Here is an 11,033-nt window from a genome sequence, read left to right as displayed (position 1 = left end):
TGCCATACTTATGTCTTATACTGGTTGATCGGAATGTGATATTCTCACTAAGTAGTTGAAATAAACGGCAACTGAGTGTTGTAGCGTGAGTAGGCAGGTCGAGTGACGGAAGATGACATTCCATTGGACGCTTCTAATGGACCCCACGGATCTCACCCAGCCCATCATCTCTGACAGGGCGGCTCCCCTGTAAGCAGGACAGCTTACTAGCTGTACGAATAAGCAGGACAACTTACTACGCAGTAGCTGTAAGCAGGACAGCTTACTAGTCTCGGAAGAGCCTGGAGCATGAATGCTTGGCTAAGCCAGTTGGGATTTAAGAGGTCGAAAGGAGCCAAAAAATGGGAGCAAGAACACAGGCCGGCAAGGTGGAGGCTTGACTCGTGAGGCTTGTACAATGCGAGGGAATTTGCGAAATTTGCTGTTGCCGGGCCTGCAGATTTGCGCTGCGGTGTGGTCAATTGGTGGAACGCATAGAGTTCACGATGCTGGCCTGGGTATGGCGGCCTCTACCCTGCAATATCTATTCGAGATCTGAATCGACATAAATCGCCGATGGCCGTGTTGGTCTCAATGTAACCTGGCATGACGGGCGTCTGCTGAGATTCCGTGCATGGCTTGGACGAGTTGATGAGAAGCACACCAACCATCTCATTCTCTCCAGAAGGATTTCGGCAACCTTGTGTAAGTGCGAGCTGTGTGAAGGTATCGTTGAGTCTTGTCACGCGTACTATGTTCTTGAGCCAAATGATTGTGCGCCTGCCTCAACTTCAACTCAAGTAGCTGTGCCTCTGGTCGCTCTCGGGAACCAAAACAGCGCAAACGGGAAGCACTCCCTTCCCGTTCTTTGAAGGCGGGATTGCCACCACAAGAAGAAAAAAGGATTGGAGGAGTAGCATGGAGTAGAAACGACATTGGTGTGGAAGCAGGGGCCCGTCGAGAGCAAAATCCCGGCGGTGTCCCCCAAATGCAGCGTCGCACCCTGGGCCAGAACAGGTGCCATCTGTGCATCCGTGTGTGTGGGATGCCAATGGCGGTGACGGCCCCCGTAGGCCAATCAAGCGAGGGAATGGCTCGAGGTGTGCTGCTGATCCTGTGGGGGGCTTGAATTCTTGGAGCTGGAGGATGCAACTCAAGCTTCACTGTTGCGACTCTGGGGCTCTCGAGGTGAGGTTTGCTTCACTGGTTGCTGACCGACTCGCCCTGTTTCTCCTGCGAACTGTGCTAGTTTTCAGGCTAGCGGTGGAGAGACATGTCGCGTTGGTTTTGTGACTGTCTTGAACTGAGGATGCCGAGTGAGGCGTTGTGATTCAATTTTGGAAAGCAACGGAGGAGAACCGCGAATCGACCCATGACAAGGGCCCAGCCGCCCAGGCCAGTCAGTATCCAAGCATCGTGTGTCACGCATGTCAAGTGACGATGCGCGGCCGCGGATGCAGCCTATCTGCCAGGTCGAAATTTTGAAATTGGTCCTCGCATTGAATGGCAGCTTCGGCAACTCTTGGGTCTGCTTGGTACATCTTTTGCTTCGATCCCCTTCTCATTCTCGCCCTTTGGCTGCCGAGTGTAATTACTTAGCCTGCCGGTTGTTGTAGAGATGACCATAGAGGATACTGGGAGAAGAAGGAGGCTACGGATGTTGATCCGGACGACGTCGGGGAGGAAGCCGCAGATACAGTCGTGGATGCAGAGGCACGAGAGGCAGACGCAGGCACCTGTACCTGTGTGTCTGGCGGTCGAATGTCTCTTGTCTGACAGAGCGGGACGGGGACGGGTGTCTGAGTGCGTCGGGTCTTCGGAGTGTTTGGCGCTTGTGTGTCGGGGTCTCCTTCTTTTTCGTCCTAACAAAGTCATGCGGTTGCATGTCTCGCCCGATTTTCATCTGATGTCGTCGTCGTCGTCGTCGTCTTCGGTCTTTACTTTTCTCGTGTATGTGCGTGCCTTTGCAGAAATGTGGCTTAACTGACATGTTATTAGCATGCATGTGCAGTGTATTACAGAGTATGCCGGTATGGTATGGACACGGATACTGGGGGTTTTTGATTCGGAGACTCGGCAATATGTATCCCTTTTTCCCCCTTGCCCTTTGTTGTTTTGATAGCAAAACACGCCTGGCTGCACCAAAGGCAATTAGTAGTTGGTAAGTTGATGCGACGGGAGTCTTGCAAAAGACCTGCAAAGACTCGGGCGGTCTACGTACTCGTGCTAGGGAGGTAGTCTGGCGTTAAAACGTCTAGGCTGGACGATGGATCGGCTTTCAGGGTAGCAAACGAATGTCGACACAGACATGGAGCTCCCCCGGGCCTTTTTTTGATTGTGTCATTTCGCAGAGCGGACTGGCCCCGGTGCGTACCCAGTTGCGGTGCTGCGGCGATGCGTGAATGTGGACGTGGGCATCATGAAGTTCCGGGGTGTATGTGCTAGGATGAGGGAGCACTTGCAGCCGCAGGCTCAGGAAGCTTCCATTGGATTTGGGTCCTGCCTCCAGTTTTCCCACTCCGGTATCCAGTGCTCTTTCCAATTGACCACTGACCAGAACGCTCTTGCAAGTTGAGGTGAAGCAGGAAGCAGCAAGTCAAGCAGCAGAAAGAGGCAGGCAGAGGTGGGCGCATCTTGCCTGACGCACTTTCCATTGTGGCGCATTGGCAGCGTTGGAACCCCCCACTTTTTAGAGGCCAACTTCCCACGCCCAGGGATCTTGCGCTAGCCCATTCCTGACTCTCGAGCGGCCCAGGCGTGCCAGGCGAGAAGCTCTGGATCTTGGATGCCCCGTTTACTCACTCCATCACTGCCACTTTTGTTCACTCCCATTTGATCCTTGGAACTTGGAAGGGCAAGCCCAGCCTGCCACGATGCGAGCGAGAACCACGACATTTCGCGACGCTGCATCTCCACTCGCCCCAGTGGCGCGCCGCGTTTCCTTTCCTTGATCCTTACCTGCGCACTTTACACACGTACGGAATACTTCCATGTGTGTGCTCATATTCGGTTGTTGGTAAGAAAGTTGGTTAGGCTGTGTGGACAAGACATCGGATGGTGGGTGGTAAACGGTCTTGAATGGCTAAAACCCAGACTCCTTATCGCAGTCTCTCCCCTCTGTCGCTATCGTCACCGGTTATGATTTCCTTGTTGCAAGAGGTCATCGATGCAGGCCATCTTGCTTCGAGGTGCTTCGCTTCTGGCCTGCATTTGCAGCTGGGGTGCATACCTACGTACATACGGAGTACTATGTACGGATACGTCCCATACCTTAGCGATTCAAAGTATACATGCATACGGATACTTGGAAATATATACATACCTAGACAGGAGGTGAACATCATCCCATACATAGATCCATACCTTACTCGGAACGGATACCTTGCGGGCATCCTGTTACTCGCCTGTTCCTTACCTTCCCGTCCCCTACCGGCGTCGACTGCCTCATGCAGTATCACTCGCCTTTTAGCACTCTACCTGTCCGACTACGCTAAAAATCGCATCGTCCTCGTCAGAATCTCGATCCGCGCTCCACGCGCCTGTTGCTTGCCCGTGTCTCTTCCTAACACTCGCCCACGTCCCTTTTGCTCTCTTTACTTTCCAAGGATCAGGGTCTTTGCTCCTTGTCACTTGGTCTTACTGTACATCCCTCTTCCTGGTCTAGAAGAAAGGCTCTTGGCCAGCTTCCCCACAAAACAGTGCATCGATTTCTTCGTCTCGACCACGGGGAACCCTACTGGCCTACCAACCTGTCTGTCCAGCACTTTCTTATTTACCATTGTGCTCGGCCAGTCTATTCCGACCTGACTTCACTTCCTATTTCCTACCCTCCTCGCCGTGCTTTGGCCTGGTGTTGCTCCCAACGACTTCTTTTTCTCTCGCTCTCTTACGTATTCCTCGAGGATTACCGCAAACCGACTCGAAACGAACTCCTGTGTTTACGCGAAAACGAACCCCCCACCCCTTCTCCTTCCCGCGCACTCTCGAATCGTCTCCTACCCTTCCTCTATGGCGCCGTAGGACACGATAGCATAAGGCGGCGGGCTGCATCTCATCCCCACTAGACAATGTTTTCCTCTCTGCTTCGACCCAAGCAAAACAATCGCAGCCGTCGCGTCGACCGATTTCACGATAGGCAATCTCCTTCCCCTGGCCCTGCCTATCGCCACTACGTTGGCGAACCACCACGACGCGCAACCGGAGACTTCACTGAGGCCGAAGATGACGACGAAGAGGAGGAGGATGAGGACGAGGAGGACGACGGCCTAGGCCAGTCAGGGGACGATCACGACAACGTCGACGACGAAGATCGCATCCAGCGCTCCTTGCCTGTCCTTCCTCTCTTCTCAGAGACATATCTCGGTACAAGACAACCAGAGGCCCTGCATGGGCTACCCCTATAAACTCATGACCTCAAGCTGACCGCAAACCTACAGATTCCTTACCCATCTATAGCATTACCCACGCGATTCGTATCATTGTTCAGACCCGTACCGAAACGACGTTATCATGGGACCAAATACGCTCCCCCCAAGTCTCCCAGTTCCTGGTCAAGCCTATGCAACAGCAAATCAGGACTCAGCAGTTTAACCGCGCCACCCTATACTGCCTCATGGCCAACTGCCTGCAGTTCAATAAGGAGGCCCAGATGTACCCAGGGAATGCTGGAAACAGCTCTACCAGGGCTCTGGTTTGCGAATTGTTGGCTCTGAAGCTCCTGAAAGAGTACAACACCCGTGAGCTGATCGACGCTCTATCCTACGATTTTTACCCCCTTCAGGGCCTCCCTGGCGCACAGCCAGCAAATGCACCGAAATCGGACCCAAGGACCAAGGCTCGCCTTACCGCGGCCCGGACCTCGACACTCGAGGTTGCTATTCGTGCTTCTGCCAAGCACTTCCTCGCACACCCTCTGGTGGTGCAGCAGTTGGAGGCTATCTGGAACGGTGCCATCAGCTTTTACTCATCTGCAGACAGCTTGCACAGAGAACCCCCTTCTTCGCCTGGTGGTCAGGGCAAGCCCGATTCAAGAACGCCGCTGCTTGGCGGCAACAGCCAAAAGGAGGGCCAGCAGCCATCAGTACCGGGAAGAAGGAGTGTGGTTCTCTATGATCCTCGCCAGGCGTCCCTCTTCAAGCTCTCACGACTTCGCGTACCGCGCTATAGGTTCTTTCTCTCGACGCTGTCACTTCTCGTTCTCATCGCCCTGTTTCTTGCTGTCTTGGCCCAACGTGCAGCGCGGATCAGCTCGCTGGAGTTGATATTCTGGTTTTGGAGTGCCGGTTTCATGCTGGATGAGCTTGTTGGGTTCAACGAACAGGGGTTCTCGCTTTACATCATGAGCTTTTGGAACGCTTTCGATTTGGGAATCCTCCTCTTGTTGATCGTCTACTACTTCATGCGTGTCTATGGGGTCTTCCTCGTGGACGCAAAGCACTGGAATGACTCTGCCTACGATGTTCTCGCGGCGAATGCCATCTTGTTGCTGCCCCGCATCTTCAGCGTGCTGGACCATTACCAGTACTTCTCACAGCTGCTGATTGCGTTCCGCTTGATGGCCGTTGACCTTGTGGCCGTCACTGTCTTGATTCTCATCTCGTGCAGCGGCTTCTTTGTCTTCTTCACTCTGGCCGACGGTAATAACAATGCTGCTGACATCGCCTTCCGGATCTTCCAGCTCCTCATGGGCTTTACCCCGGCTGCTTGGGAACTGTGGCCAGGGTATAACTGGCTCGAAAGGGGCCTCATGGGCTTCTTCCTCATCATGTGTCACTTCGTCATTGTGTAAGTCAAGTCTGTCTCTAGCTACGGGCTGTATCTAACAAAGCCAGCACAATTCTCATCACGGTCTTGACCAACTCATTCATGAAGATTGCCTCGAATGCTAAAGAAGAGCATCAGTGAGTAATCAGACACGCCTCATTGAAAAAAATAGCTTCTAACAAAATCCAGGTTCCTCTTTGCAATCAATACTATCTCCATGGTCAAGAACGACGCGCTCTTTTCCTACGTTGCGCCAGGAAACATCTTCGCGTGGCTGTTGATGCCTTTGCGTTACTGCATGCCACTCAAGCATTTCGTCAAACTGAACAGAACAATCATCAAGGTCACGCACTTCCCTCTTCTGTTCTTCATTTTCCTGTACGAAAAGTACTGGCTCGCCCCGTCAATGTACGAGCCGACGGATCTTGTCGAAAATCACCACCACCACGGCCGGGATCGGACAATTTCCTTTGCAGACCCGGCAAGTCGATCTGCTCTTTTCAGCCCTAACGTGCGCGTTCGCGAAGAATCCATCACTGGCTATCAGAAGGATCATGCCTTGGAGGAGGTCTTCCGACGAGGTCCTGGCCTTGCGACTCTGCGAAACCAAAGGCGGAACGAGAGAAAGAAGACCCAGCATGCGGTCCGAAACTGGATGGACCGTAATGACGAGGAAGAACCCTCCCCTCATCTCCAGCTTTCCCAGTGGCCGACCCTGGAGAACGGAAGCACAAGTGCTCGGCCAGATTGGCATAGAAGGCTCAGCCTCTCTAGAGAGCTGCGGACACAGAGATCTCGTCAGATATCAGATGTCAGATCTGCGGCTAGCGACCCAGCAGAGTTCGTCTCACAGCCTGCCATCGGCTCCTTCTTCCGGAATGTTGTCGCAGCGGCTAAAGCCAAGGAGGAGGAGAATCAACAAACGGATGCAGACGGCGACGATGAACTCGTTACGAATGATGAGGAAGAGGAGGAAGATATCGCAACGAACGCTGGCGACAGCCGTCGGGGACCCGTCATACACCAAACGTCGATTGACGATTACTTCAATACGACGCCCAGGACGAAGGGGTTTGTACCACCCCCGGCATCTTCATCATTGGGATCAAGTGGTAGGCCCTCCGTATCGGTTACTCCTCGATCTGCGCGTCGCATGCCACACAGCCGGACAATGTCAACAAACACGATTTTGTACGCACCGCAGGAGTTGCGTCGGCCGCCTAGCTCATCCTCTCATTCTTCGCCCGAGCCACCGCCTACGCGTGCGCGTGTGCAGAATGGTCGCCCTACAGTAGTTGAACCGGCTACGGCTGGTGGCCATCGTTCCCCTCGCCGGCAAACATATGTCACCAACACGCGGCCAAGACCTATCATGCCACCAAGGGATGCAGTACAAACGGCGCCGAACCGAGCAGCTCTCACGGGTATCGATCAGCGCTTACAGCGCCCGAACCCCCTTAGAAGGTTGTCTTCGGTTGACATGAGCATTCTGTCCGAAAACATCGTTCCTGATGACCCAACGGGAGGCATGCCTTCAAGCTTCCAAACACAGATGGCCATGGCTATGATGAAGGACGCACGACTAGGCGGTGCGGGACGAGGCCAGGATGCCGGTGACAGCAACCGGATGAGCAAGCTTGTCCTGGCGCGCATGAAGACCTTGGAAGAGAGTTTCGCAGACGTCGCGAGGGAGCTGCGCGGGCTGAAGACTACGTCCAACTCGACGGCGCCTACCACTCGCCGCAACTCATCAGGCGAGGAGCTGCAAAAGGTTGCAGGGCTGACAAGCCCCGAAATCGCAAGACAGAAAGAGGGAGGCGGCGATAGACCAAAGATGGTGAGAAGAACGACGGGCAAACGCCCGGCCAGCCGTAAGAGCAATTTGGGCCCCTTGGACAAGCCAAAGGGCAAGGGTAAGGAGCCGGCACACTCATCAGGCGACGAGTCTGACAGCGAGGGTCCGGGTATGGGACCGACGAAGCGAAGCTCAATGTAAAAAGGGGAGGGGAGTCGCGGTTTGAAAATCTTGCTGGGCATTTTCCGGCGCGCTATACCAAGGTCATGGTTGGTGATTACCGGCATCCGCATCGCTGGGGCGTTTGGAACCAAGAGAGACGATTTTTGTTTTCCTCCCTCTGGAGGTTAGTTGTATTTGTGCATTGTTGTTTCCCCTGCCTTTCTTGTTTCTGTGTTATTTCTTGTCTTTTTTCCGAGGCATGCCGCATATACATCGTTAGCTGGCTGCGATTGCATTTGGACATGTGGATGGAGTAATGATTGTGGAATTTTTGGTCTGTCATTTTGATAGATCTGGTTCTGGATTGGATCTGAGTGCCGCCATCCCACTACAGATCATCCAAGTCTCCTGTATTCATACTTTACATAAAAAGTCAATTTGATCATCGCCCCCCATTGATGTGCTCCTCAGATACAGCCGTGTGAGACTGAAGGTTGTTTGCAGCATGTTGTTTAGGTTGAGGTGATGAGTTGTGAGGTACGCCGTGACAAATATTCATTAAGACATGTGATTTCCCAGTTTCCCCTTATACCGAACCAATCCGTATCTCGTAACCGTTTGGGTATATGGTTTTGGTGTTTGTGTTTTTTTTTTCTTCTTGTTTTTCAAACTCGAGGGTTTTTAGACTCTAGATCCCGCCGCCGCTCCGGTCGACGCTGACGTAGTAGGGATTGCTGGAGCACTGGTTCTGGTCGTTTGTTCTCCGGGAGAGGGCGGTGTATCTGAAGCTTACGGCGACGGCTGTGACGGCTGCGGTTACGACGATGAGGCCTCTGTGGCGGCTGTGTGTGGACAGGTTAGTTTTCTTGTGTTGGATAATTCAATGAAGATGACGAAGATGTCGGCGGCTTTTCGGGAGGAGGGAGGGAGGGAGTGTGTGAGCGAGGAAGGGGGAGAAGACGTACATTGCCGGGCGGATCTGAGGGACGGGCATTGCGGCTTTGGGTTGCATGGTGACAGGTGGGTAGGTATGTTTTGCTGGACGGTAGCTGGATGAGGATGGTTGATTTTGTTCACGATGGGATTTTCACTTCTCAATGTGGTATTTCCAAAACTAGGTACATGGAGAATGAGCAGAAGATCGAGAAGGGGGTGTTCTCCAGTTAAGTAGACGGCTCGACGTCCTCGATAGCTCTTAGCCTCTTAGCTAGGTCCATCCCCAGCTTTGCCGGGGGGCGGCGGCGGCACACCAGCATACGTGGAGAGGAAGAGGGAGGGAGGGGAGGGGGGGGGGGCATCATCGGTAGACATACAAAGTGTTTTTGTTGGGGAAGGACGGGGAAGATGTCACTAGTGCCGCTTGGTGTGTGCGTTTGTGCTCAAAGGAAGCTTGGGGATCGGACGGCTGATAGGTGTTAGGTACTTATTACTAAGATGTAAGAATAGAGGACAAAGGAACTGGAACTGTAGCTCAGATCAGCAGAGTGTGAGTATGTTTGTGTCTAGACCCTGCCTGAAACTGGCAGACTGACAGACCGGGGGATGGGAATCCTGAGAGGGGGGAAATTTGACGAGAGGAACGAATGCCGTGGTATGGGTTTTGCGGTGCGGTCAAGGGAAATGGAAAGGAAAAGGGAGATATTGCTGCTGCGAATAGGGAGAGACGGAAGCGAGAAGTAGAGGCAGTGTGAGTGGGTGGTGTGTTGGTCTGGAACCGGTGGCGATGGGTACCTAGTGGGCAGTGGTACGGTGTTTTGCTGATGGTGGCGTGTGAGGACTTTGGCGGGGGGGGAGGGAGCTGAAGGCACACGGAGACATGGAGGGGGAAGCGGGACACGCGACATGCGGGACACGCAGGTTGGCGGCGGGCGGTGCGGTATCTGATTTCTGGGGTCAGGGGATGTGATTGGACGGTTGGGGTTTGGAGCTTGGCTGGTGTTGGGTTGGAAGCCGAGCCGAGACCTTGTCTATGGGGTAAATTGATACCTGCGCCCAGCTACCCTTATCCTGGGGACAGGGTTGCGTGGGAGGCACAGGTTTGAAGAGGTTATGGCGGTGAGGGCGACCTGAGTGATCGAGGCATAGACAGAAGACTATGATGAAGCGTATCTGGGGATGTGAATAAGACTGAGGATGTAAGAAGACTGGTGATGTGTTTGGGACGTCGAATGAAGCGCATATTCGGACAAAAGGGAGATGCTTTTTCACTGTAGTAAGATATGTGTAATACTGCTGCTAATGTACCTAGACTGGATGACTCTCTCGAGACGGCGCCAACTGGCGGCACGTGTGTGCAGCTAGACGCAAGTTGCGCGCATGCATCCAATGCGTGATGCGGAAGCATGCGCTTCGCTGGTCTGGATTGTTTGATTTTAGAGTTGGGCCAAGTTTCAGCCGACGGCGGGCGCAGGGAATAGAACTTGGAAACAATGCCACACTGATAAGAACACCACTAAACTCAGGTTATTGAGTCGATGATCCTGCTGAGTGCGGGGGAGCTCTTGAGTGAGTGCTCTGAAGCTCGAAGCGTCAAGCTGTGGGAATCTGGGAGGAGGGGGACAGGATGCGTCGTGGATGTGGGATGAGAATGAGCATGAACTGACGATACTAAGTTTATGTACACCGACTGCCAATCGGGAATCCCCTAAAGCCAGGGAATCATCCTGCCCATTCCAACTTTTCTTTCCTTTTCCTCTCCTCTTTCGGAAGGGAGGGTGCTCGGATGAAGATGAATCAGTGCGGAACGACCCTTCTGGCAGCGGGCAGAGCTGCCCTACCTGAGGAACCTTGCTTCCGGAACAAGCTTTCCTGCGGGAGCTTCCTGAATCCTACCTAATGATGCGGCAATTGAAAAGTTCGTGGGGTGTGAGTCAGGGTTGAATAAGCTTATCAACTTATGATTCATGAGGGACCCAGGTTTCGTCAATGTTATTACATTTTGGGTAGAGTGATATGGTTCTGACACGATCCCTCGGAATGTTACCTCGGCAGCCGGCTTTTGGGGCAACGGATGAGTGGGGCCGGTATTCGGGGTCCGCTCCGGGGCTCAGCCCGACCTTCAACTTCCACCACCTCACCTATAGGTACGTGCCTTTCAGAATACCACGTGCATGTATTGCAATTATTTAGATTCACAAATGCTCAAATCAGACATGGAAGCAACGTATCAGCATGAAATGGAAAAGGCTGGCTCCTGACCGTCCAGTTCACGGTCAGTTCATAGAGCTGATCTGGGGCATTTTTCTGGCAATTTAGTCCGTGTTAATGTGAGGTACCCAAGGTCAACAGCACACTATACGGTGTAGAGAGTTTCCTACAAGCCCTAAATTCTCAT

General features: G+C 53.2%; 3 protein-coding genes across 3 annotated transcripts; 2 read left to right on the top strand and 1 right to left on the bottom strand.

Moving 5' to 3' along the window:
• Positions 1-3,228: 3,228 nt before the first annotated feature.
• Positions 3,229-3,786, top strand: CABS01_08560 (uncharacterized protein; the record flags this gene model as incomplete). Its single annotated transcript, XM_060541919.1, has 1 exon — positions 3,229-3,786. The coding sequence occupies one exon, from the start codon at positions 3,229-3,231 to the stop codon at positions 3,784-3,786; it is 558 nt and encodes a 185-aa protein (XP_060402076.1).
• Positions 3,787-4,046: 260 nt separating this feature from the next.
• On the top strand, positions 4,047-7,738 carry CABS01_08559 (integral membrane channel protein; the record flags this gene model as incomplete). The annotated part of the gene is made up of 4 exons (XM_060541918.1): positions 4,047-4,341; positions 4,416-5,763; positions 5,811-5,879; positions 5,932-7,738. 4 exons carry the CDS (start codon positions 4,047-4,049, stop codon positions 7,736-7,738), a joined length of 3,519 nt encoding a protein of 1,172 aa, XP_060402075.1.
• Positions 7,739-8,387: 649 nt separating this feature from the next.
• On the bottom strand, positions 8,388-8,711 carry CABS01_08558 (uncharacterized protein; the record flags this gene model as incomplete). Its single annotated transcript, XM_060541917.1, has 2 exons — positions 8,388-8,541; positions 8,665-8,711. 2 exons carry the CDS (start codon positions 8,709-8,711, stop codon positions 8,388-8,390), a joined length of 201 nt encoding a protein of 66 aa, XP_060402074.1.
• Between the last annotated feature and the right edge of the window lie 2,322 nt (positions 8,712-11,033).

The sequence above is a fragment of the Colletotrichum abscissum genome, assembly GCF_030869225.1.
Source record: "Colletotrichum abscissum strain IMI 504890 chromosome Unknown Scaffold_19.1, whole genome shotgun sequence".
Taxonomy (NCBI): domain Eukaryota; kingdom Fungi; phylum Ascomycota; class Sordariomycetes; order Glomerellales; family Glomerellaceae; genus Colletotrichum; species Colletotrichum abscissum.
Note: the sequence above shows the minus strand (reverse complement) of the source record. Positions and strands in the feature narration are given on the sequence as shown.